The 24,601-nt window shown below is 44.0% G+C and overlaps 1 protein-coding gene across 1 annotated transcript in view; it reads left to right on the plus strand.

The window, feature by feature from the left end:
- GRK5 (G protein-coupled receptor kinase 5) overlaps positions 1-24,601 on the plus strand; it is a 178,502-nt gene that overhangs the window by 58,725 nt on the left and 95,176 nt on the right. The window contains exon 2 of the mRNA XM_013948684.2: positions 21,065-21,160. Coding sequence (XP_013804138.1) covers positions 21,065-21,160 — 96 coding nt within the window. The remainder of the gene's footprint in view (positions 1-21,064; positions 21,161-24,601) is intronic.

Here is a 24,601-nt window from a genome sequence, read left to right on the forward strand (position 1 = left end):
CTCTCTGCATTTTTTCTCTGCAAAGGTGGGCTGCTTAAAACAAAGGGTGTAAATAAAAAGCAAAGGAAAAAGTAGTTTTCCCTCTAACTTCTGGCAGTTCTAGTTTTCTTAGGCCCTCTAACAATACCGAAGGGAAAACTTTTCAAGAGGAAAGGGTCTGTTTTTATTTTGTTTACCTAATTGAAGCTGTGCTTTTAAACTTTCTGTGGTGATTTCTTTTCCCAATTGTGCACGTGGAGTGTCTCAACAGGATCGTAAAAGTCATGCTAATTTATCTGAGGGCAAAATTCTTCTTAAGCTGGAAAAGCTTTTGCTATTTTTGTTTGCAAAATGCTTTTGGGTCCTTAAGTAGAGGACACTGTTGAAAAGCCAAGGGATGTGTTGATTTTATTATTTTTATTAATATACTTTAAAAGCAACTCAGAAATATTTCACTTGGTACCTGAAGCCAAGACGGCAAAGTGCAAACTGCTTTGTCATTTAGTAACATGGAAAATGTGAAACAAAGTAGATATACCTTCTACTTTTTTTCCTTATTTTCTTTTCTGCTTCTGAGTATACTGAAGAGATAAACATCTCTTTTTTGATTATTGAGAACACTGCCTTTTTTAGGCTTTTTTTTGCTATCACTGTAAGCACTAGTCCATATCTCCCACATTATTCTCCCATGAAAAGCTTCCATACCAGGAAACCTCAGAAATCAGCACTTACTTCAAAAACAAACTGCACCTATATTTTAGGGGAGAGGGGAGTCCTAAGTTAGGTTTCATATCTTGTGCTTTCTCACAGGACTTATTTTAAGGATTGACGGCATGCATGGCTGCCAGTGAAATCAGCGGAAGTTGTAGGTTGCTTGACATAGCTGGATTTCAGGCTGTTATGGTTGAGAACTAGTTCTTCAGGCTGTAGGGCAATCATTGTCTGCATTTCAAGAGGGTTAAATATACAAAAGCATAGAAACAACCAAAGTTCCAAGTATGGTAAGGCTGGAAGTCTAGCCTTTAGCTCAGAAAAATCCCATGTTTTCTTGCATATGAGCCGCTTGTGTATTTACTAGAGATGGAGGAAGGCTACTGAGTCTAGTCATTCCATCTGGAAGTACAAAAAACACAACCAAGACAAGCCCGCTTTCACCTTTTACAGCGGAGAGCACATATCTTCTACTGCTATGTGCTTCTAGGAGCATGCTGAGGTCAAGCTCCGACCCTTGCTGTGCAAGGTGCAGGGCGTATGCTAGGCAGCAGGAGAGCTTGAGCTTCAGGAGCAGAGGGGAGCCTGAACTTTAGGCTTCCTGCCTTTTGTTGTTTCTGTGTATCTTTTCCATAAGAACTGCTTTTGGTTGGGGGCCTGTTTTTGTTGTCATTTTAAAATGTAATTTAGAATGTTAACTCCAGCCAGCTGAAATTATTTCCTTTTTGCCCCCTTACTGAGAAGGTTTATAAATGTCAAGTTACACAGGAAGCAAATTCTCTTGTTATCAGATTGTTCTGTAGTCACTTTTCTTTTCCTCAAAAGCATAATAGAGAACTTTATCAGTGCTCAGTCATTTGTTTCCTATTAAATGCAGGTGATTAAGATACTGTTTGGCTCACCAGGAAGAGTTACTGACTTGTTTTGTCTGCAAGCATAGCTTTAAATTAGGAGACACCTGAAACTAGTAGGAAGTGAGTATTAATTGGGTTCAAGTTCCATAAGCACAGATTGTCATTTCCCACTGGGGTGTGGTAAATAGCCATCACCAAAAAATATTAATTACATTATCTCCCAGAGTGTTCCCAAGAGGTGATGAAATACTTGGACTTAAATGCTTTGACACCAAGATCAGTGTTTGATGCTATGTTGGTTTGCACAGTAGAGAGTATGCAGCATCATTGGGGGAGCTGAACAACATAAGGAAGCTTGGAGTTTAAAAATCAGAATACCAACTAAATCAGTAGTTGAATTTCTTTTCCCTGCCCTGGCACCCAGAAAGGAGTAGTAATAATAACACAAAATATGGACTTTATAATATATCTGGAAAGAAAACACTTCTTGCAGCAAGATTGTGTCTTTCTATAGGCCTGTGCAACTCCAAACAGGCTATCAGTGCTGTACAAGCAGCACATACCTAGTTTGTCACAATACTGCTCTGTGCAGCTGACTTCATAGCTGGGCATGCAACTAGCATTGCAGTGGTGTGCTGTAATGTATTATAACAGCACCTCATAATGAAATTTGTACTACCAATGTTTTCACATATGGCATTGTGCTGCACCTTGCCATCTACCCTTTCTGAAGCAGCACAGGTGCTGCAGATTATAGCCTTTTACTGCAAAAGCACCTCTATTAATTTTGTTCAGCTGGTAGCAGTGTGGGCTCAGGGGTCTGTGGGGGGGGGGGGGGGGGCAGTGTGACTGTCCGGCAGAGGGCAGATGGACACACACATTCAGGTCATAGCACTATCATACCAGGACTTGCTCTGCAGAGTGTCAGGCTAACTCTAACTGCTGAACTGCTTTACTGCTTCAGGGCCATAGTAAGTCTAAAGGGTGACTGTTCAGTCTGTTGAGCCAGCAGCCTTTCTCCCTTAGGTATTGATGAGCAACAGAAGCAGGAAGCAAGCAAATACACAGTTCAGTGATGGCTTGTCACTAACTTCTGTGTTATTTGAAGCTCAGCAAGCCAGATTCGCATGGGATGTAAGTACACCAACTTTGGAGCTAGAATTGACTCTGATTTGATAATTGGACTTTTCCATCTGGGCTAGGAAAACATGAATCTAGTGGTTCGTTAGGGATGTGCTGGCAAACACTTAAAGACAGCAATATTAAAGGCACTGTTATAATTAGCTCAGTCAGAGACTGAGCACATAGATTTACTTGAAAACCAGTGTGTCTGTTCCCTGGTCAATGTGACCTCTGTGGAAATACACTGCTGAAAGAATATTTAGACTTTAGCCATCTAATTCAATGTTACACATCCTTGTTGACAGTGTTACATGTTACAGCTATTAATTAAGGATATCAGCATGTACCATAATGAGGGGAATGACTTATGATGTAAAGAATCACTTCAAGGATCTCAGAAATTGACTGATATGTTGACACTGTATTTTTTAAAACTCAGAGAGCATGTCTTCCTTGTTTTATGTGGCTTAAATTAAATGCTAGAGAGGTTCAGATATATTCAGATGAAAGGGAAAGATGTGCCCTTCAGTCTATTTCACAAAACTAGCATAACCACCCTAAAACAAAGAGGAGCTTTCATGTTTATTTTTATAGTTCCACACTAAAATCTAAGTGCAATGAGATTGAGCAATAAAAAGTAAGTAACTAGACCTCATTCTTACCATGAAAGAAGTTGTTGCAATTGTAAATGGTTAGCCAACTTCACAAAAAGTCATTAACTGGGTAACAATGTTCCCCCAATATTTCCCATTTTTGTTATTCCTCCCATGATAACACTCACAGCTCAGAAAGGCATTGTAGAAAAGGAGTTAGACAGGACAATGAAAGGGGAACATTTTCTGGAGAGGGGAATTACAAAGAAAATTTTTGCTTTTTTTTTTATAACTTTATTTTAAATAATATCTTTTTTTTCTATCACTCTAGATTTGTTTGCAAAGCAGGAAGAAACAAGCTCAGCCTGATTTTTATTGGCACCACTCACACTCTTCCAATTTAATTTTTTTTACTACACTTGCTATATGTAAAGCCTTAGATTTTTAGCTTTAAAAAAGTTTAAACAATCATTCTGTCCTTTCAAACTAAGTAGGCTAATCGGTGACTGGCTGGTCTAGGCCCAGAGGGTTCTGTTTTGTGCTGTAATCAACAGCAGTTTTCTACAATTACTTCATATGGGAAGGGGGTCTGGCCCGAACTGACCTAACAGGCTGGGACTGGTGACAAACAAGCTTAGTTTCAGCCATCAAAACATTCCTTTGTGGACAAATGCCCTTCTGCTTTCTCTGAAAAATCTGGTGTCAGTTTTAACAAGAAGGGAAACAGACATTTGTCACCATTAATTCATCCGACAATTAAGCTGGTGATCTCTGACCTCGTGCCATTATTGGCTTTCAGAGCCAGGATAGGGACCCTCCAGATATCTGTTCTCTGTCATTCCCTGCAAGCAGCCCTACTGTTTTATTTACTCAAAGGCTTAGCTTTTGCTCACCGCCAGCCAAATGTATATGCTTTGTAATAAAAACTGCTAATAAGCTGTCCCAGCAGTGACATTAATCTATGAGCAAGGGTAAAAGCAAAAGGCAACAGCTGGCTGTCAGAAAAGCATGCAAGCAGGGATTATACATTTACTTAGATTTATATACATATTAGAAGTGTTTCTCCCTGGGTGCAGCTGCTTTTGGTGCGTTGAGCTAGCTTGGATATCAGGGCAGCTATGAAGTAGGGTCAAGAGGTTCACGCTAGAAGATATGATGCAGACACTTCTGCCGGGGTAGTGATAATTTTCTCTTCGTCCTTTTTTCTCTAGGATATGACAGTACCTAGATTTTGCTCTCTCCTGGAGGTCACTGGTGATAGGACATTGTACTAGATCAGCTAAGTGAGTCTGAGGCCACCAAAATGAGTTGACAGCATCTAGTCACTCTTGGAGCAGAGAAGAACAAATAGAAATGAAGTCAAAACTAATGTTCAACCTCATCATGGCTTCTGTTAGAGAGAGGAAGTTCTGTTCACAAGGGATGTTCAGGCACAATCCCAATGCTTTGGTCTTTTAGCTCTCCAATAAATCCCCCCCACCGCAGCTGAGCCTGGGAGGCCTCAGCACTAGTCACTTCTTTCCCTGTCCCAGCCCCTCAATGAACAGCTCAGCCACGTGGGTGATGTTCAGGTAGGAGACCACATTTCAGTGTGGGGGCCCTTTTGTGAAGAAGGCTGTGTTAGCAACTCCTCTTGTGTGTCATTGTCTGTTTCTACTCCCAGGGGCTGGTTCGCGCAGCACCTGGCTATAGGGTCCTATACATCTGCACACATGTGCTGCTTAGCCTGTTCAGCCAAATCAATACCTTGCTTTAATTCTTGCCTCGGGGCTGCTGGGAGTGCAGTTGGAAGATAGGACTTTGTGGGCTTTAGGGAAATAGTTAATCCATCACTGGCACAAAGCTGATGTTTTGTGTTTATGAAGATGGTGCTTGCCAGCACCGGCTCCCTGGGTGGGTGGGTGAGAGAGGCAAGACAAGCAGGGCAGCCACTTGCATCATCTGACACTGATGCTTACGTTATGCAGCCTTCAAGCCTCATATTTCAGTTGCTGCTTTTAAAGCACTGTGTTAACTAGTCAGAGGAACCCTCTGCCTTTGCTTTCCAACAGGTTTCCTCTTTTTTGTCTTCTACCTCCTAATTTTCTCTTTTTATTTTCTGCTTTTCTTGTTGAGTCCTTCAACTGGTAACTATAGTAACACCAGTGAATGAGTGACTGTAGTACACCACTACTACTGACTCCCCTCAGTAAAGCTCTGCTGGGCTTTCACACGCCTGCAATGTCTTGGCACCCTGTGTTGTAGGGGTTTCTCTGGAAAACAGGGACAGTCTGCCTTAGCTTGGGAGCTGGCTCCTTTCTGCTAGCTATTTGCAGCTGCAACCTGCGATATATTGTGGCAGAATGAATGAGTCACCAGCAGAGCAATCTGTTACATCAGATAATCACAGATTACCTCCATTAACCTGAATCCCTTCTGTAACCTTTTACAATAATGATCCTAAGTGCTGACGCATGCAACTGTGTTACCATAATGTCTTGGGTTGTCAGTGATTTTTGAGGACAATGTTTTCTATGATTTCAGGGATGATTTAGCAGGGTGTGTCAGAGAGATCCACAGAAAGGAGCTGTTGGTACCATGTTGCTGGACAGATGATGGGGCCAAAGCCAGGCTTCTTAGCTAACTAAGGAGGAGAATTTGGGTGAATTGCACAGTCAACCCTCTTTGCTTGTTTTTACCTCCCTGCTCCCCTCCTGCTGTGAAGTTGACCCTTTCATCCTCCTGGCATCAGTCACACCACAGACTCCCACACTGCTGCAACCTCTGTCTCCCCCAAAGATGTCTGTCTCCGTTAACATCAGCCTTATGCATTCCCTTCCATCCTTGCCCTGCCATCCGATTAGTACCTTTCTCCTCCAAAGCCAAGGCATGTGCTAGCAGCTTTTCTCCTCTGCTAGCCAGTCACTACAGCTGGCAAATGCTCGCTTTTAAGGGGCATTTTAGGGTGGTTTCATCCCCATATCCACCTTTCCTCTCTTTGCATGGAGTGTGTGAAGGCTTGTTAATATATTTACGATTCATTTATGCTTTATGCATGTAAATGTCTGTACGTAAGAATATGAGCTGAAGACTTAGGATTCCACAGGAGAGCCAGGAGTGTGGACAGTGTCATTATCTGCTTTTGTGGCAAAGAAATATGTGTTAATTTGCTTTGCTTTCTTACTAAGTTTCCTTTGAATGCAAGTGTCAAAGATGCCTTAGGTCTGCTGAGGGCTAATGGGCAGGGATGTATAACTCTTGCTCTGAAAGCTCACCAGTCCTCTTCTGTCTCCTCTGAATTTTAGTAAAGCAGCCATGACACCTCTTCTCCTGCAATGACTGTGTTTCCTATGGTAGCAAAGGAATTGCATTATGATATCTTGGTCAATAAGGCTTTCCACTGATGAACCTTGGCTGATTCTCATCACAAACAGAAAGTGCCCCCATCTAAGACATGTTACTATTCTTCACTGTTATTCCTGGCTGACTGTGGAAGTGTCACAGAAGAAATGTTCCTCTAAAACAATTCTGGCCCAATAATGCAGACAGTTCAGGCAGTATACCCAGTACACATGTTCTCAGGAAATTCTCAGCCTAATTTTCACAAGCTTTATTTCGTTTACATCCACAGACTGAAAAGTTTGCGGAGAGAAGGGTGGATCCAGGCAGGCTTCATTGATAGGGCCAATGAGGGACACTTCTCACAGCTATTGGGCTATCTTCCTGCATTGTGAGACAGATGTAATGGCCCTCTAGTCCACTGCCAGTATACAGAAATACTACAAAATAAAAATGTACTAGGCACCTGGTCATGTTTCCTCAATGCCTGTCTATTCAGACATCCAGATCAGCACATTCACAGGGCTAGTATCTCCGATGGTACTCAATGCGAGAGGAGAGGCTGTGGTAATGCAGCAACTCCGCAGGGTATTTGTATGCAAAGGTAGCACAAAGGGGCTGCAGAGTCGCTTTGAATCAGGCTCTGTAGAGCTGTGACCTGTGTGTTGCATATCTGTGTTTGGGGGCTGTCTGCCTGCCTGCTAAAGAGCAGGACTGTGAGTACATTCAGGTGGACTATCTAGACACTTGAGAGTTTTGCTCGGCTGCCTTCATCATGGGTGCTTTACAATGGTTCTTTCCTGCTTTTCTGGTGGCTGTTTTCCTGAATCTGAAATAAGCCCTCTCTACTGAACATGGTGTTATTTATGTACAGAGAGCAAAACACATCTGGATTTCTGGTTTCTTATCAGAGCATCTAAAAGCACTACCAATTCCACCAGTTAGGTGGAACTAATAAATCCATCAGGCCTAATAAAACAACCTGTCTCAAATCATTAATTTTTCATGACATTTACTAAAATTCATTTCTTTACCCCTGTTTGTGAGTTTATTTAGATGAGGACAAAAAGAAAAAAACAGAAAAGAATGTAATTCTCAGAGCTTGGCTACAGATTGATGATAGGAACACACTTAAATTCTCATCTCCCATCCAGCTGGATCTCCTCTCCACAGTTCAGAAATATTCCTTATAAAAATCAAATGTCAGGAACACAGAGGCTAAGTTCTTTTTTTAGAGACTGCAGAACTATTTGCAGGCAAAAAAGCCCACATGGCTCTTTGCGAGGAACAGAGTGAACCCAGATTTTTCCATGCTCAGGTTTAGACTTTCAACTGTTCTCCCTCTAGAACTGACACTAGATTTTTCAGAAGATCCAGGCTCCGTGTGTTTGCCTGCATCAAGGCTAGATTTCCTTGTGTGCTCCTTCTGCCTATCTTGTGCTGCCCATTGTGCTACTGAACACCAAAATTGCAAAAGGTAGAGCAGCAAATCTGCTGAGCCCTTTCAAACTTCTAGTCATTTCTCTCAGGGTTTTACTAGGATCCTGAAGTCCTTTCAAGGTATTTTGGCTTTAAAGGTCAACCCTAAGAACATTTGGTGCCTTAACTTGCTTGAGGAGCACCATTGAATCCAGGATGCAATACTATGCATTGGCAATGAGTTGCATTTGCAGGTTTGGGCTCTGAGATGTGTAAGCATCTTGCAGCTTGCATCCTTGTTACTAAAACAGGCTAATAAATCTATAGAACAGGTCCTAAGTTTAAAAAGCCATTGCCTAAAGAGCAGTTCCTTCCTGGAAAGATGTTATCAAGCCCTATTCAAGTAGGTTTTTTGTGGCTGGGATTTCCATTCTTTCCCTGGAAGAATGGGAAGCAGGTCTCCTACAGTCAATGTAAATTGCAGCTGTGCAAATTAACTTAAGGGGAACTAGTAAGGAATGCAGGAATTAAGATTCATTTGAACATTCAGATATAGGAAGGCCACATCCTTGTTTAATTCTTGTGTGCCTCAGAACATGAGGTCGTTGAGAAAATCTCTGACAAAAGAATCTTCCTTCTGAAAATGGAGGCTCGTCAAAAATGAAAGGGTTTGCAAGAAAGTGTCTACTTAAAAGAAAAAAGAGTTTGCTTTTTCTAGCTTCATTCTGATAATATAGAAACACCATTTCAACAAGGTAAAGAGTGTCAATTTACCCTTTCTGTTCCCATAATATATCTTAATATTCTATTTGATATGTTCTATGATAATGTTTTGATGTTAGAGAGCTGAAATGACTCAATGTTATCAAAATGATTTTGGTTAATGTCTTTGAATCAGAATTTTCTAGAATTTTTAAATATTTTATCTCAGCTCCAGTTCTGAGGAAAACTCCCCTGAGATATTAACATTCTTAGGAGGGCGAGAACCCTGGTTTCTAACAGCTCTGTTCAAAATGCTCGTCACCCATAGTAATCAATAGATACTTAAGTCTTATAGACAGATTTTATCTGTTACTGATGTCATTGATGACTGAAATGTCTTAAAACTTCCCAGGTTCAGACATCATGGCCTCTTAATGTTCCTCTAAGTGACCTAACAGGTCTGGAAGCAATCTTCAAAGGGACACAATTGTCTCTGTTGTCTCTAGATCTATTTATCGTATTGTCTCTTTTACTACTGTTGCCAACTACAATATCAAATACTATCCAGACACCTTTCAGTTTGAAGCCATCAGCTCAGTTCAGCTCAACAGCCTGTTGAACTATCCGATGCATGGTAACATAACTAAACATAACTAAACATAACTAAACCAAACATAACTATACATAACTAAACCAAAAATAACTAAACTGTCTAGATTTGTGCCTGTGGCCTAGCATATATAGTGTACTTTGAAATCAAGAATAAGAAACGAAAAATTAAGAATGGTCCTTAATTTTACCATTTTGGTTGGTAGCTGGATTTATTTATATGAGATGGTGTTGTTTTTTTCAACAGATTGTGACTATTCAATAAATTTTATATCCTCTGGTTTATTTTTGCTTGTGACATAGAGCCAAAGAACTCTTTTTGGTCCCTCATCAGCAGCACCTAAACACAATACAGTTAAAATACAAGGCATAAAAGAGAGCAGTCATAATGGACTACCTGAAGGTGCTTACACGAGGGAAAATTTACCTACAGCCAGAGAAATCACATTACCAAGCAACTCCCTATTAACGTGCTTAACAGAGAAACATATGCTGAGCATATGTGAACTGGCCTACAAAAACCAAAGACAACTTGTCAAAATAAAAAAGCACAAATGTGCATTAAAAATACTCAATTGAGAATGTAGGCAGACCTGTGTGGAGGATTCCACAATTTGGGATGTCCATTCGAGACCAAAACAAAAGATTAAAGGCAAGTTTTTTCACTTTAATTAAGATACTTTCAGTGTGCCCTGAGTTAAGCAGGCATAAAGGTAGCCTGTGTAAAGGCTTCTTTATATTCCTAGAGTAGTACCAATATGGCCTTGACATATGGTAGTCAAGCCCTGAGGATTGGTCTTCAAAGGTTAATCCCAGCTTCCTGTGTCCCTCCAAGACAGTGGTTGATATTGAAGTATGTTATTAACATACACATTATTATTAACACATAAAATGTGTTATTAAAGCCATGTTTCAGCCACTCATTAGTATTTATAGTACTACTTGACCTCTTTTTGAAATAATAGGTAGATCTTCCTGCAGTAAATACTTGTTTATGAACAGTGACTTATGTAAACCAACATTATAAAGACTTCAGATGACAGTGCTAAACAAAGTGTTTTGCCTTCTGGTGCTCTGGTAACCAGTAGAGATTGCAAAGCCAGCCTGACTCTGTTAAGGAAAAGTTTTAATTCCTGTTTATGAAATTCCCATCTTTGTGGTTCTGAATACCTGAACATGAACTACATCTGCTGTTCATTTCCAAAAAACAATAGGATGGTTTCCACAGAGGTTGTCAGGCTTATGTATTGCAGCAACATGCAGATGATTTATATGCAAACATGCCATGACAGCGGGCAAGACAGGCACAAAACTGTTATCACAGTCTGTGACTATTCTGAAAGTCACGCTCATCAGAAGAGGCTTCAGGAGATAAAGGCAGATTAGGATAGATAAGAGGAGCTACGTAATGTGTAATGGTTCTCTTGTTAGGGCATACTGTGGACTTTTATTGTATCTTATAAACAGAGCCCATAAAACTGTTTTTTAAAAACATTGTCTCCCAGTGAACAGTGGACATCTACCTGCTTTTGAAAACCCTGTCCTCATACTCTCCTCTTTTTCCATGGGTATCCTCTTTCCAAATGTTTGAAAAAAACAATTAATTTCTAAGATACTGCTCTAAAGCTGCCTGTGTTCAGTACTGTACTAAACAGACCACTTGTTTAGTGTAATATGGCAATTCCTATGTCCAAATGACAAAAGAAGTGTTAGGAGGGAGGTGTGCAGAGGCAGGAAGATGAGTACCATGCAGCTATATACACTGATCAGAGAGAGTGAATAAAGGAAGACTGATAGGAGGAAGAAGAGAAGAAACATGCTTTTGCTGAGTCCGTTTGTGCTGCCATTCTGTATTCTGGTTAATGGAAACTGATTGTTATTAAAAGCCAGCCTTCTCTTGAACGTGATTTTTGGACTTTTAATTTTTTTTGGAATTTATTTCACTATTTTCACGTACTTTGTAACCAAGGTCTTGTAATCAGAGTGTACAGAACTTACACTCTTGTGTGTAAAGGATTTGGATGAGACCCTAGCTACTGTTGCAAGATGGAAGATACAAACTGTAGTGCTCTCTCAATGACCTGTGGGTAGTTTACCTAAATTGTGGATTAACCACGTTGCAGATACAGTTGAAGGCAATGAAATATTGACCAACTTGGGTTAGCCAGGTCTGGCAGCATGGGGACGTGATGCATGCTTATTAGCCTGGGTGAGAACAGAACAAAACTATGAAGCCAGCTTAGCCATGCTTAAAAGCCATATCGCATGGAGGCGTGAGGTACTAAGGGAATATGCTACAGGCACAATGTTGGAATGAATTCACCCATCCTTATGTTTAACTCCATGTTATGAAATACCCGTAATCAGCTGAGCAGGAGCATGACTTGATCCTCTAGTTAACAGGATTAACAGGCTCAAGGCCTGGGCTTCAGCTTCTTGCTCCGTCTCTGATTTCTCACGTCACTTTGGACAAGCCACTTAATAGCTCTGGCTTAAGAATATGCAGGTACTTTCCTACCTTCTCTGGGTGTTAGGAGGGTAAATATATCCTGATCAGTGGAAACCAAATAAGTAGTCATTTTAAGCTTATGGTAGCTCTTGCTCTCAAATGCTTTGCATGTGTGCTTTTGCTTAAATCTCTCTGCAAAAAAAAGACCAGAGCTAGATTTGCCATCCACTATCATAAGATGGTATGAAGATGCCATGTATGTTTAGTAGGTAGTATGTAGAGCAAATGCTTTTGTTTCCTGTAGGGCTGGTTGACATATTAGAGAGTTAGCTTCAATCCCCAGTTTGCAAATGCTAAGTTGTTGAGTGAACACAAGGGAGTGGGACTGAGATTTTGTGCTGTTGCGGGGAGCTCACCTTTTGTTATCACCAGTAAACTAAGATTTTAAATTAGTCAGACCCTCTAAGCCACATGATAAAACTTGCATATAAAACATGACACATCTGTCAGGTTTTGCTCAGAAAAGCTGCCTTGAAGATTGCAAATCCTTCTGGCCAGAATAGACAGTGCAAAGGCAGAAATCAAGGCAATGTGTGAAAAGCTTCCCTTTGCAACCTGCACAATTACTGACCTATTCAGAGAAACCTCCCCTTTTAGCTTTTAGCTCTGCTAGACAATTTACCCTGTCTCAGCTGTCTCACTGCATTATGTCCTTCAGCCCCCCTAGAATTACATTTGGAGCCAGCAAACATTGCTGGCTCCACAAGAAAAGCTGAGAGCGGAAAGGTCAGGTCGATTAAAGCAGTTGATCAGAATCTTTAACATAAAGACGTCACAGGCAAAACAGTAATGCTACTTCATGCTCAGCTAAGAGCAAATGATTCATCAGGCAAGGCTGTTTATTTCTGGAGGATGGCCAGAAAAGAGAAGAGAACATGCTGGCTGTATTGATCACAGTTGTAAAAAGGAACCATGGAGTCCTTCTCCAGTTTTGATGGAAATTTAATGTTAGAAATACATCATCCAGTGTAAATATATCAATATACATTTTTCATTGAATAGATTTTAAAAACATCCTGGCCCAGCCTAGTATAGTCAGTGCCTCCCTGCACAAATCTCAGGGCTGTCATTTAGAGCAAATAGCTATTTTACAATGTCCTGCACTGCTTGATGCTGCTAAAGATGCAGCCATTTTGTGAGGACTTCTCTGAAGGTGGCTGGAGAAGCAGGTGGACCCTGAAATCTCCAGTGCTTTGGCCTAAAGGGCAAACCTTCAGTGGGTGAAAATTTACCAATGTTGAGCAGATGCAGCCTAAAGGATGCTTTCATCTGGCTTACTCTTGCCCCCCTCTTTGCCCATGAATTATTGGGAATACTGTTCTAGCAGGAACAACTGCCCAAGTGGCTAAATACTACTTCTGCTGCCTCCGGTGCCTGCTCGTTTCTCGAGCAGAGAGCTCCTGGCTCCCCATCCCAGCACCCCTCTCTGTCTATTAGACAGAGCAACAGCAGAAGACTGGCTCTCTGCAGTGGGAAAGAAAGCAAGGCAGAAGTGAGAGGCACGTGTTGGTACGTGGAGGTGGGATGGGCTGGTCTGGGATTTGGCAGTCTAAAGAAGGGATTCAAAAACCCAGATTTGGATCCTGTGGCTGTCAAAGTGGAAGCATTCAGCTTTGACCCCAGCCAGCAGTTTCTCTCCCTCCTTGCCCTCCCCTTCCTTCCTATCCCTCCCCCATTGCTAATAAATGTATACTTAATTCAGTTAATTCCCATGGAGGTTTGGCATCACAGAATAGGTCTGAAAGTTCGCAAGATAAATGAGTACTAGGGAAAATATGAAACAATAGTTCAGGGAAGAAAATGCAGCTGAAGAGAATGAGTGGTGAAGAAAAGCAAGCAAGAATTCCTGGAGGAAGGATCATTTCCCAAAGGAGTGTGAGAAGGGAGGAAGGGCAGAAGGGGGCAGGTAAGCATGATGTACAGTATGACAAAGCATAAAACCAGGAGTGCAAAGGAGTGTGCAGTAAGGCTCCTGGAAGAGAAAGAGTGGAGGGAGCAAGTGGGCATGGCAGCAGAGCCCCCGCAGCCTGGCAGGCAGGAGCAGCTATGCAGGATTTGCAGATGTTGACTTTCAGGGAGAGGAAGGCAAACGATGGACCATCCAGGTCATTGAATCCATCCTCTGCTGTCACTGGCAACCAGACAAGAGGGCTGCATTCCAGGAGAGTTGATGGACTGTCGCAGCGCACTCCTCCTGCACCACAACCCGCAAAACGTTTCTCAGCACCATGTAGCATACCTAAGACCTCAGTACATGAGACCAAGTGACGTGTCACAGAAAGAGAGCAAGACAGCTTCTCTGATATTGTGGTTAGAGGGATGAAAGAGGAGGTGACTTTAGCAGCAGTGTTTTGGATCCACCGAAGAGGGGAGGTTGAAGAAGAATTCATTATAGACGCAAAAGGCACATCTGTATTGCAAAATGCCAAGTAGTATGGAGACAGTCACAATTTTCTAAGCTTTGCCGGAGACTAATTCCTGGAAAGGGTAACACAGCTGTACTCCTGATAGTCTAAACAAGCTAGTTTCTTTACTGCTCATGCAGATATCTCTGCACTACATTGCACAATGTAGACATACCTTAAATTCCTGTCAATAAGGAGTTTAAAGTAATTCAAGGCAAGCTCTTTTGTGACAAAACCACTGGTCACCAAAATCAAAGGAATAAAAGGTGAGACACGCTCCTTCACCGAAGGCTATGGAAAAGTGTGTGATCACTGTGTGATCAGAAATGCCCCTCAGAGAGCAATATTTTGCAATTTTTTTGAAGGCCCATGTTTTCTGTGTAACAGTCTGCTACCTTTTGAGACAATGTACTCCTAATTTAGCCTGCAATACCATGTAGTACCCAACACACTCTCAATCTGCAATTGTGACTCTACCGGCTCCTCTACAGAATTAACTCAGCTCTGAATTAGTCATTCTACGTGCCAGCGCATGTAAAATAGACTCAAATGAATCAGATTTTGTGTGCAGAGACTGAATTGCACTAAATACAGTGACTTGGAGATTCTCACAGGCTGCATCTGGGCTTTCACATTCAGAGGGATACTCTTTCTCAGTTGACTTCACAGCCTATCTGAGCAGGACAGGCAGACAAAAGACCCGGGAATAAAACTCCCAACACAACACCATACTTCCTGCTCTCTTCATTAATGCTGATGTGGCAGCTGAGTCCCTTTCTTGGGTACAAGCATACAGCAGGAAAGGGAGGCATAAAAGAGAAACCAAGGGGACAGCTAGAGTAAAGAAATGCCCAAGGAGAAAAAAAGAAAAGACAAGAAAAATATAAAAATGTTCCCTTAAGTTGAGCTGCTTCAAATCTGAGAGCCCGTCTAGCATGTCACTGGGGGACAGCACTCACAGCATGTCAGCCTGCATTAGGATTGCTCGGGCTGAGGGAGCCTAACCCTGTAGGCAGTGTGTCCTCTAGTAGGCCCATCAAGGAGCAAAAAGTAGTGTATGCTGGAAAAGCTACCTTTACTGGTCAGACTCCGGTGCAGAAGCCTCCCCTCTTCCAAGCTGGGAACAGCGCATAAGAGACAGGTTCTCAGAGCTGTGTTACACTTGTGACAGCAGTGTCAGGCCTGAATTCCCCATCTTGAGCCCTCTGGGGTTCTGAACTATTAAAACAGGAATTCAAACAGCTTAAGCTTTGAAAGAATGGGGGGAAAGCATCTACAGACTAAGGAATGCAAATGTGAGGGTTTGAGTATTCTGATCTGGCAGCCTAGGAGTGGAGGAGGAGAAAGCACTGGGAGACCAGAAAAAGCAAAGAGAGGGAAAAAGAATTGGAGAGGGGGGGTGGAGGGAAAAGGAAACAAGGAAGTGTGGGGAGCATGGAAGAGTAACACCAGGAGCATGTATCTTGGCTAGATAAGCTCAGATGTGACACCTAGAGATGCCAGTGATGCCTGCAGTGGGGTCTTTATGAAGGAACATTGATGAGGGAGATTCAGCAGCGAGTGCATGGAGGGGCTGAGGACCTCAGACCTCGTTCTTCCCGAACTGGAGGAAGCCAGCTAGGATTTTTTTCATGAGGACAGTCAGGTTCAGGAAGTCTTGGGGAAGAGTGAGAAGGGAAAAGAACAACCAAAAAGAGATTTTCTCTACATGAGGATATTACATTAATTTTCTCCCACTGTTCTCTTCCTTCTGAAGAAAATTGTGAAGTGTGGCCAGTGTGTGCAACACCAGCCGTAATGCCATAGTGGCAGTATACATAAAGTGAAGGATGGAAGGAGAGCACTGAATTTTAGTCTTCAGTTTCCAACACTTTTTTAGGGGTGAGGCTGCTAACAGAGGCAGCGAACAGACGCAGCAGTTTGCGCAGCAGTGGTTGGGCTCTGACTAGAACTTGAGGATCTTGTGGAAGTTGTGGGCTTTCTGAGGACCCCCGAGGACCTAGAAGGTGATCGCTGTGAACAGGAAAGGGGAAGCTAGGCAAGGACAACTGCAGGAGGCCTTGACTTCTCCTGGGAAAAGCTCGTGGGAAAAGCTCCAGCTAGGAGTGGCTGCTGCTAACGAGCTCTCTGGGTTGCCCCTGACCAGAGGGGGTTGGGGCCTTTGATCCCAGTGGCCCTTGATTGGGCGGTCAAGCACCCTGTGAGTCAGTGCTAGGGAGAGGCCTATATAAGAGCCGGGCCTAAAGCACAGCTAACAGAGGCAGCAAACAGACGCAGCAGTTTGCGCAGCAGTTTGCGCAGAAGGGCGTGCGAAGGGACCTTTGTTTCTGTTCCCTGTGGTGTACACTTCCTCAAGTATGGTCGTGACACGCCGCACAGCACGTTCCCCAGCGGCTGTTGGAGTTGCTGTGTCAGAGGCTTGGACCCAGACTGACCCTCTGACAGCAGATGCAGGTCTCAGGCTGCAGGGAGTGCTTGGGGCCTCTCCGGGAGGCCTGGGCTGGCAGTCAGCTCTCCTGCAGGAGGTGTGCTGCTGTTGACGAGCTGTGTCGTCAGGTAAGGGAGTTACGGGAGGAGGTCAGTAGGCTGCGCAGCATCCGAGAAGCAGAGCAGGAGATAGACAGGGTATTCTCGGAGACTGTACAGCTCCAGGAGTCCCAACCCCCTTCAGCAGTGGAGTTGCCAGAGGGCTCTGTGCCGTGTGAAACGGTACATCATAACATCACAGAAGAAGGCTGGAAACTGGTCACTGCTCGTGGGAGGAGAAAGGCTCCTACTCCTCCTGAAGACCTGAAGCTGAAGAACAGGTTTAGTGCCCTCCAGGATGAGGAGGAGATGGGCATGGCTGCCAGGGAAGTACCTGGGACAACAGACCCTGTGCCCTGCCGGAACACCCGGAAAAAGCGGCGGGTGATTGTTGTGGGGGACTCCCTGCTGCAGGGGACGGAGGCATCTATCTGCCGACCTGACCTCTTGTCTAGAGAGGTTTGTGGCCTGCCGGGGGCTCGTATGAGAGATGTCATGCAAAGACTGCCAAGGCTTGTCCACGCTTCGGACTATTACCCACTGCTGCTCTTTCATGTGGGCGCCAATGACACCAAGGGCAAACTGGAGACCATCAAGCAGGATTTCAGAGCTCTGGGGATGGTGGTGAAGGGTCTGGGAGCCCAGGTCATCTTCTCCTCAATCCTGCCAGTGAGGGGGATGGATGAGAGGAGGAGGAGACGGACTTTCCAGGTTAACGACTGGCTGCGCCGCTGGTGTTGGCAACAGGGTTTTGGTTTCTACGACCATGGGACCCTGTTTGAAGATCGACAACTGATGGCGAGAGATGGGATCCACCTCACGAGGCGGGGCACACGGGTCTTTGTCAACAGGTTGGCCAACCTGGTAAGGAGGGCTTTAAACTAGGTATGATGGGGGAAGGGGAGAGTTATAGTGACAGGGTAGTTGGCAAAAGACTGCTCAAGTCAGGATGCCTCCAGCAGGTGAATGCAGCCAGGGAAGTGTGCATGGGATGTGGCTATGGAGGACCCTCTTTTACCCCTCCTGGGAAACCTGCATGCTCGATCACCTCCCTGAAATGCCTGTACACCAATGCATGCAGCTTGGGGAACAAACAGGAAGAACTAGAGATATGTGTGCGGTCGCAGGGCCACGATCTCATTGCCATTACAGAGACATGGTGGAATAGCTCGCATGACTGGAGTGCTGTCATGGATGGCTACATGCTTTTTAGGAAAGACAGGCCAGGAAAGCGAGGTGGTGGAGTTGCTCTTTATGTGAGAGAGCAACTGGAATGTATTGAGCTGTGCCTAGGGGTGGATGAAGAGCGAGTCGAGAGCTTATGGGTAAGGATCAAAGGGCAGGCTAACAGAGGTGACACTGTTGTGGGTGTTTACTACAGGCCACCTGATCAGGATGAGGAAGTTGATGAGGCCTTCTACAGACAGCTGGAAGTAGCCTCACGATCCCAGGCCCTGGTTCTCATGGGGGACTTTAACCACCCTGATATCTGCTGGAAAGACAACACAGCTAGGCACAAACAGTCCTGGAGGTTCCTGCAGAGCATTGGTGACAACTTCTTGACACAGGTGGTGGAGGAGCCAACAAGGAGAGGTGTGCTGCTGGACCTCGTACTAACAAACAAAGAAGGACTGGTGGAAGATGTGAAGGTTGGGGGCTGCCTTGGCTGCAGTGACCATGAGATGGTGGAGTTCAGGATCCTGCGAGGAGGCAGCAGGGCACCAAGTAGGATCGCAACCCTGGACTTCAGGAGAGCAAACTTTGTCCTCTTCAGGGATCTACTTGGAGGAATCCCATGGGTGAGGGCCCTGGAAGGAAGGAGTGTTCAAGAGAGCTGGTTAATATTCAAACATCACTTCCTCCAGGCTCAAGAGCGGTGCATCCCTATGAGTAGGAAGTCAAGCAAAGGGGGCAGGAGACCTGCATGGATGAGCAAGGAGCTCCTGGCAAAACTCAACCAGAAGAAGGAAGTATATAGAAAGTGGAAAGGGGGACAGGCCACTTGGGAGGAATATAGGAACGTTGTTAGAGTATGCAGGGATGCAACGAGGAAGGCTAAGGCCCGTTTGGAATTAAATCTGGCGAGAGATGTCAAGGACAGCAAGAAGGGCTTCTTCAAATACATCAGCAGTAAGAGGAAGACTAGGGAAAATGTGGGCCCTTTGCTGAATGGGGTGGGTGCCCTGGTGACAAAGGATGCAGAGAAGGCAGAGTTACTGAATGCCTTCTTTGCTTCAGTCTTTACTGCTCAGGCCAGCCCTCAGGAACCCCAGACCCTGGAGGCAAGAGAGAAAGTCTGGAGAGAGGAAGACTTTCCCTTGGTGGAGGAGGAGTGGGTTAGAGATCATTTAAGCAAACTTGACACCCACAAATCCATGGGCCCTGATGGGATGCACCCACGAGTGCTGAGGGAGCTGGCGGACATTATTGCTAAGCCACTCTCCATCATCTTTGAAAGGTCATGGAGAACAGGAGAGGTGCCCGAGGACTGGAAGAAAGCCAGTGTCACCCCAGTCTTCAAAAAGGGCAAGAAGGAGGACCCAGGGAACTACAGGCCAGTCAGCCTCACCTGCATCCCTGGAAAGGTGATGGAGCAGCTCATCCTGGAAGCCATCTCCAAGCATGTGGAGGACAAGAAGGTGATCAGGAGTAGTCAGCATGGCTTCACCAAGGGGAAATCATGCCTAACCAATCTGATAGCCTTCTATGATGGAATGACTGGCTGGGTAGATGAGGGGAGAGCAGTGGATGTTGTCTACCTAGACTTCAGCAAGGCTTTTGACACTGTCTCCCATAGCATCCTCATAGACAAGCTCAGGAAGTGTGGGTTAGATGAGTGGACAGCGAGGTGGATTGAGAACTGGCTGAATGGCAGAGCTCAGAGAGTTGTGATCAGTGGCACAGAGTCTAGTTGGAGGCCTGTAGCTAGCGGTGTCCCCCAGGGGTCAGTACTGGGTCCAGTCTTGTTCAACTTCTTCATCAATGACCTGGATGAAGGCACAGAGTGCACCCTCAGCAAGTTTGCTGATGATACAAAACTGGGAGGAGTGACTGATACACCAGAGGGCTGTGCTGCCATTCAAAGAGACTTGGACAGGCTGGAGAGGTGGGCAGAGAGGAACCTCATGAAGTTCAACAAAGGGAAGTGCAGGGTCCTGCACCTGGGGAGGAATAACCCCAGTCACCAGTACAGGTTGGGGGTTGACCTGCTGGAGAGCAGCTCTGTGGAGAAGGACCTGGGAGTGCTGGTGGACACCAAGTTAAGCATGAGGCAGCAATGTGCCCTTGTGGCCAAGAAGGCCAATGGTATCCTGGGGTGCATGAGGAAGAGTGTTGCCAGCAGGTCGAGGGAGGTGATTCTCCCCCTCTCCTCAGCCCTGGTGAGGCCCCATCTGGAGTACTGCGTCCAGTTCTGGGCCTCCCCAGTACAAGAGGGATGTGGCACTACTGGAGCAAGTCCAGCGAAGGGCCACAAAGATGATTAGGGGACTGGAGCATCTCTCTTATGAGGAAAGGCTGAGAGAGCTTGGCCTGTTTAGCTTGGAGAAGAGAAGGCTGAGAGGAGATCTTATCAACGTGTACAAGTATCTGAAGGGAGGGTGTCGAGAGGATGGGACCAGACTCTTTTCAGTGGTGCCGAGCGACAGGACGTGAGGCAACGGGCACAAACTGAAACACAGACACTTCCATCTTAATATGAGGAAAAACTTCTTCACTGTGAGGGTGACAGAGCACTGGAACAGGTTGCCCAGAGAGATTGTGCAGTCTCCTTCTCTGGAGATATTCAAAACCCACCTGGACGCGATCCTGTGCAATGTGCTCTAGGTGACCCTGCTTGAGCAGGGGGGTTGGACTAGATGATCTCCAGAGGTCCCTTCCAACCTCAGTGATTCTGTGATTCTGATTCTGTGTTGTCAGGGTTCATCCCCAAACCAGGAGAGGGAGATCCAAGTTGAAAAGATGTGAGCTGTAACTTTACAAGGCTGTTTTGACTGGCATGAAATGGCTGTCAGCTGGCGTGGACATGATGTTGGAGATGCTCAGTTCAGGCACTTATCTGAACTGCATCTGGCGGACCATGAGCCTGAACTCCCAAACTTTGCCAACCCTCTTTGGTGCCAGATGTGGCCTCCTTGGCCTGTCTCAGCCTAGATAAGCTCAAACTTTAGTGTAATCTGCACTTTACTCTACATCTATCGCCACAATGTCTCAGCTGTAGTTATTAAAGATATCCATAGGGGCTGTGACTGGGTTGGTAAACTCTGGACTGGGCATACCCACCAAAGCAATCTAATCCTGATGTTCCTTTCCTTGCAGGAGGTGGAGGGAAACGCAAAGGCAAAAGCAAAAAGTGGAAGGAAATCTTGAAATTCCCTCACATTAGTCAGTGTGAAGATCTCCGAAGAACAATAGGTAAGAGCTTTTTCCTTTCTTGGAGTACTGCAGAAATAAAATGTGCTAAGAACACTGGTTCAGAAAAACTGCATTAAAGATACTCATTATTAAATGGAATCAGTTTAAAGATGATCATGCACTGCACACAGCCCCTGTGATGCTGCTATACAAACTAAGCATTTTCTGGTTCCTAACTAGACACGATGCAGTTGCAAGGCAGGGTCAGACAGTGGTCAGGCCCTTTGCTTTACATGCACAGGCTCTAAAGCCAAAGGGACTTTCCAGTTAAACAATATCTGGCATATGGGACAGGTGCTTTGGCTTGGTACATATCAGGGCCAATGTGGCTGTTAAAGGATATTCAGAAACAAGTCCTCTCATCACATCCTGCATTACTTTGTAATAAATAGCTCTTTATCAGCTAGGAAATGAGACATGATGGAAACAGTGAGATTTCTGATGCAGCTGGAGATAAAGATTAATTTTTCTCTGGATATGATGTTTGAAGTGGTAGCCACTTCCCTCTGCCAGGCAGGTTTGCTCAGTAGTACCATCCTATATTCACATCACCACTCTGGCTTTATGTATTTTTTTATACGACTCATAAAACTTTTTAAAAATTATTTTATTTTATTGATGTGGGCCAAATACAGAAGATTTGGAAATGAAACTTGCAGTGACCATTTCCATAACACAAACTTTTTCCTGCTCATATCTGAGAAATTTCAACATACTTTTAACTCCTTCCTTCTCAAACAATGAGAGCAGATGTCTGCTTGTGAATTTTCACTGGAAAGCTCAGTATAACCTCACAGGAAGAGGTTAATTTCAGCAATTGAGGCTCCTTTTTTCCTTTACGCTGACATAAATCCCAGCACTGGCAATGAATGAAAGGCAAGAAACTGTAACAACTGAGATAGCAAGCAGCATAATTTGTCTAACTTGGGTGAACTCCTGGGGTCTGACTGACAGTGCCCTAGCACTGTTTGCATTTGAAATTCATGGCATGTTTATGTAGAGAAAATACGTGGAATGTTTTGAAACTCTTTTCATGGTCTCCTTCCAAAGGTAAATTTCACTTACCTCGTCTTCTGCTGTCGACCTAAAAGGAGGTAAAGAAAGGGAGGGGAGGCAGCGAAAAGAGAGGAGTTTTTTCCAGTTCATGACCACTTACCTACTCTACAGACATGCAAACCCTGGAACAATTTCTTATGGTACAGAACCTGCTGGAAGCGAATCTAACTTAATATATTGTAATTTGCATAGGGAATTCTCTCTGTTGTTCCATTTATCTTGGTTCCAAAAGGGGAAAACTGCATCAAATAAGATTCTTGCTCTTTACAAAGGAAAAATATCCTGGAAAGATTAATTTTTAAAATTAAAGTCTGCCCAAGATTTGTGATCTGTTTCTGGCATTTTTTGGTGGCAGCATTGTCCTAAATGTAATTTATTTTGCATTTTTTCATGAAAGAACTGGAGAAGTAATAGGGCAAGAGATTCACCTTGTGATGCTCTTCGTGGATATGGCGTCACTGCAAAGATTAACTGTTGATTGGCAATTATGGGAACCGATTTTTATACAATGGGAAATAAGGTCCAAATCCTGCTTCTGTGATAATTATTTGTGTTGAATAGCTTTCCCATTGAGCTGGATGTGATTACACAAGGAATGAGACAGTGCTCAGCCCAAGTAAGGTCATCTGTCCTTGCTGGCTCTATCATTTTTCAGCTAATCTAGCTGAGACTGAAACATCCCAGACAAATAGTCACTGTTTATAAGTAGATAAACTCCCCCTTGCATGTACAGAGAATTTGACACATTTAGGATGAGCCAGACTCTCTGGGTCTATACGATGGAGCCCTTTGCACACGTGTGGTTCATCTGATGCACATAGCATGGATCTGTTGCACATGCTGACCCATTGTCCTGGGCCCACTGGGTCCTGCATGTCCCAAACACACTGGGCTATGTACAGCTAATGGAGTGCCAGTGACAAATAAGGGTCATTGCTTGCAGGCTATAAACTTCTTTTACTGTCTCTGTTGAGGAAGATGGTCCAGCACAACCAGTCTCTTGACTTTACACATCTTAATTTGTTATATTCTGCAAGTCCTTTTAAATGAACTGTTGGGTAAGAGTTGACAAGGTATTTCCACGGGTAATTTTGTGAGGGAATGTTCTGAAACAGCCTTCTTGAATCACCTGTCAGCTGAACTGCTGTATTATTTGCAGGGAATCCGGCTGTACTGTGTGTCTGCTTGTCAATCCTGCCCTTAATGACTTTTCAGCCCACCGCTCAGTGCCAATCAAATTTGATAATGAAACAGAGGCCTCAGAGAGGCTTGTTCTTCCAATTTCTATGAAAATCTGCAACCAGCAGAGAAGAAAAACTTTATGCATTTTTCTGTTAAGGAAAAGACTACATCAATTCAACTGTTTGTAGACATCAAGACAAAAATTGATGGTTTCTGCTCATCATAGACCTCTTTGCCATATGTCAGCCTTCTGGCAGTTTTGCTCATGTGACAGCCCAGACCCACTCTTACCACCTTGTCACATGTTTTTTAAAAAAAAACAACATACTGAACCTTAATGGGTTGCATGAACTGGAGATTTGGGCTGTTGAGATTTTGTTACACTCCTCTTTTCTGGATACTTCCCAAAAGTCTCTGTGGAAAACCTTGGGGGTAGGAACGGGATGGACATTTTCTCCCCTTCAATTAGAGCTGGCAAAGAGCTGCTGTGAAGAAAGGCACTACTTAGTTTAATGCAGCCATAAGCTGTGGATGGAAAATGCTGCTGTTGTAATTGTGGAAATTTAGTCTACATGTGTGTGTAAATGCCCTCATTTTGGTGTAAAAATGTGTGTGCTTTTGCACCCCTCTAAGGTGTACTGAAAAGAGTCTATGTCTTAAAAAAATAGTGTAGTGTGAAAAGAAATCTGTGAAAAACAGGAAGGCTGAAATAAACCAAGGGTCTGCAACCTGTGTTGACACAATTATGAGTCAGTTCATACCTTTTGGTTCCCTCTGTGTTTACAGGAGTCTCTGTGTTTGACTATCCATCATCTGGTGTCTTACTGAAAGACTTGCTTAGTAAAACCCTTTTTCCCCTCCTTCTTGTGCGCAGAAACAAAAATCAAAACAGCAGGGAGTAACAGGTTTTTTTGATAAACAAACAAACACTGGAAACATCTTTATTAAAGTGCCATTTAGCCAAGGAGCTATTTTTTGGATCGGATTTTAAAGCAACTCCTTTTCTTCTTTCTTTTTTGTCCAAAGTACACAACACCTTTTGCAGAGAAATTCTGTGGCCTGCATTGTGTGCTAATTAAATGGGCAAGTGGAACAGCAGGGGTGTTCAGAAGGATGCCACACTAATGCCTTTGCTGTGCTCCGAGGGAGGCTCGTATATTTGCAATGAATGGCTAACGTATGTTTCTGTTTGCAGCCCTCCTA

The sequence above is a fragment of the Apteryx mantelli genome, chromosome 7 (genome assembly GCF_036417845.1).
Source record: "Apteryx mantelli isolate bAptMan1 chromosome 7, bAptMan1.hap1, whole genome shotgun sequence".
Taxonomy (NCBI): Eukaryota; Metazoa; Chordata; class Aves; order Apterygiformes; family Apterygidae; genus Apteryx; species Apteryx mantelli.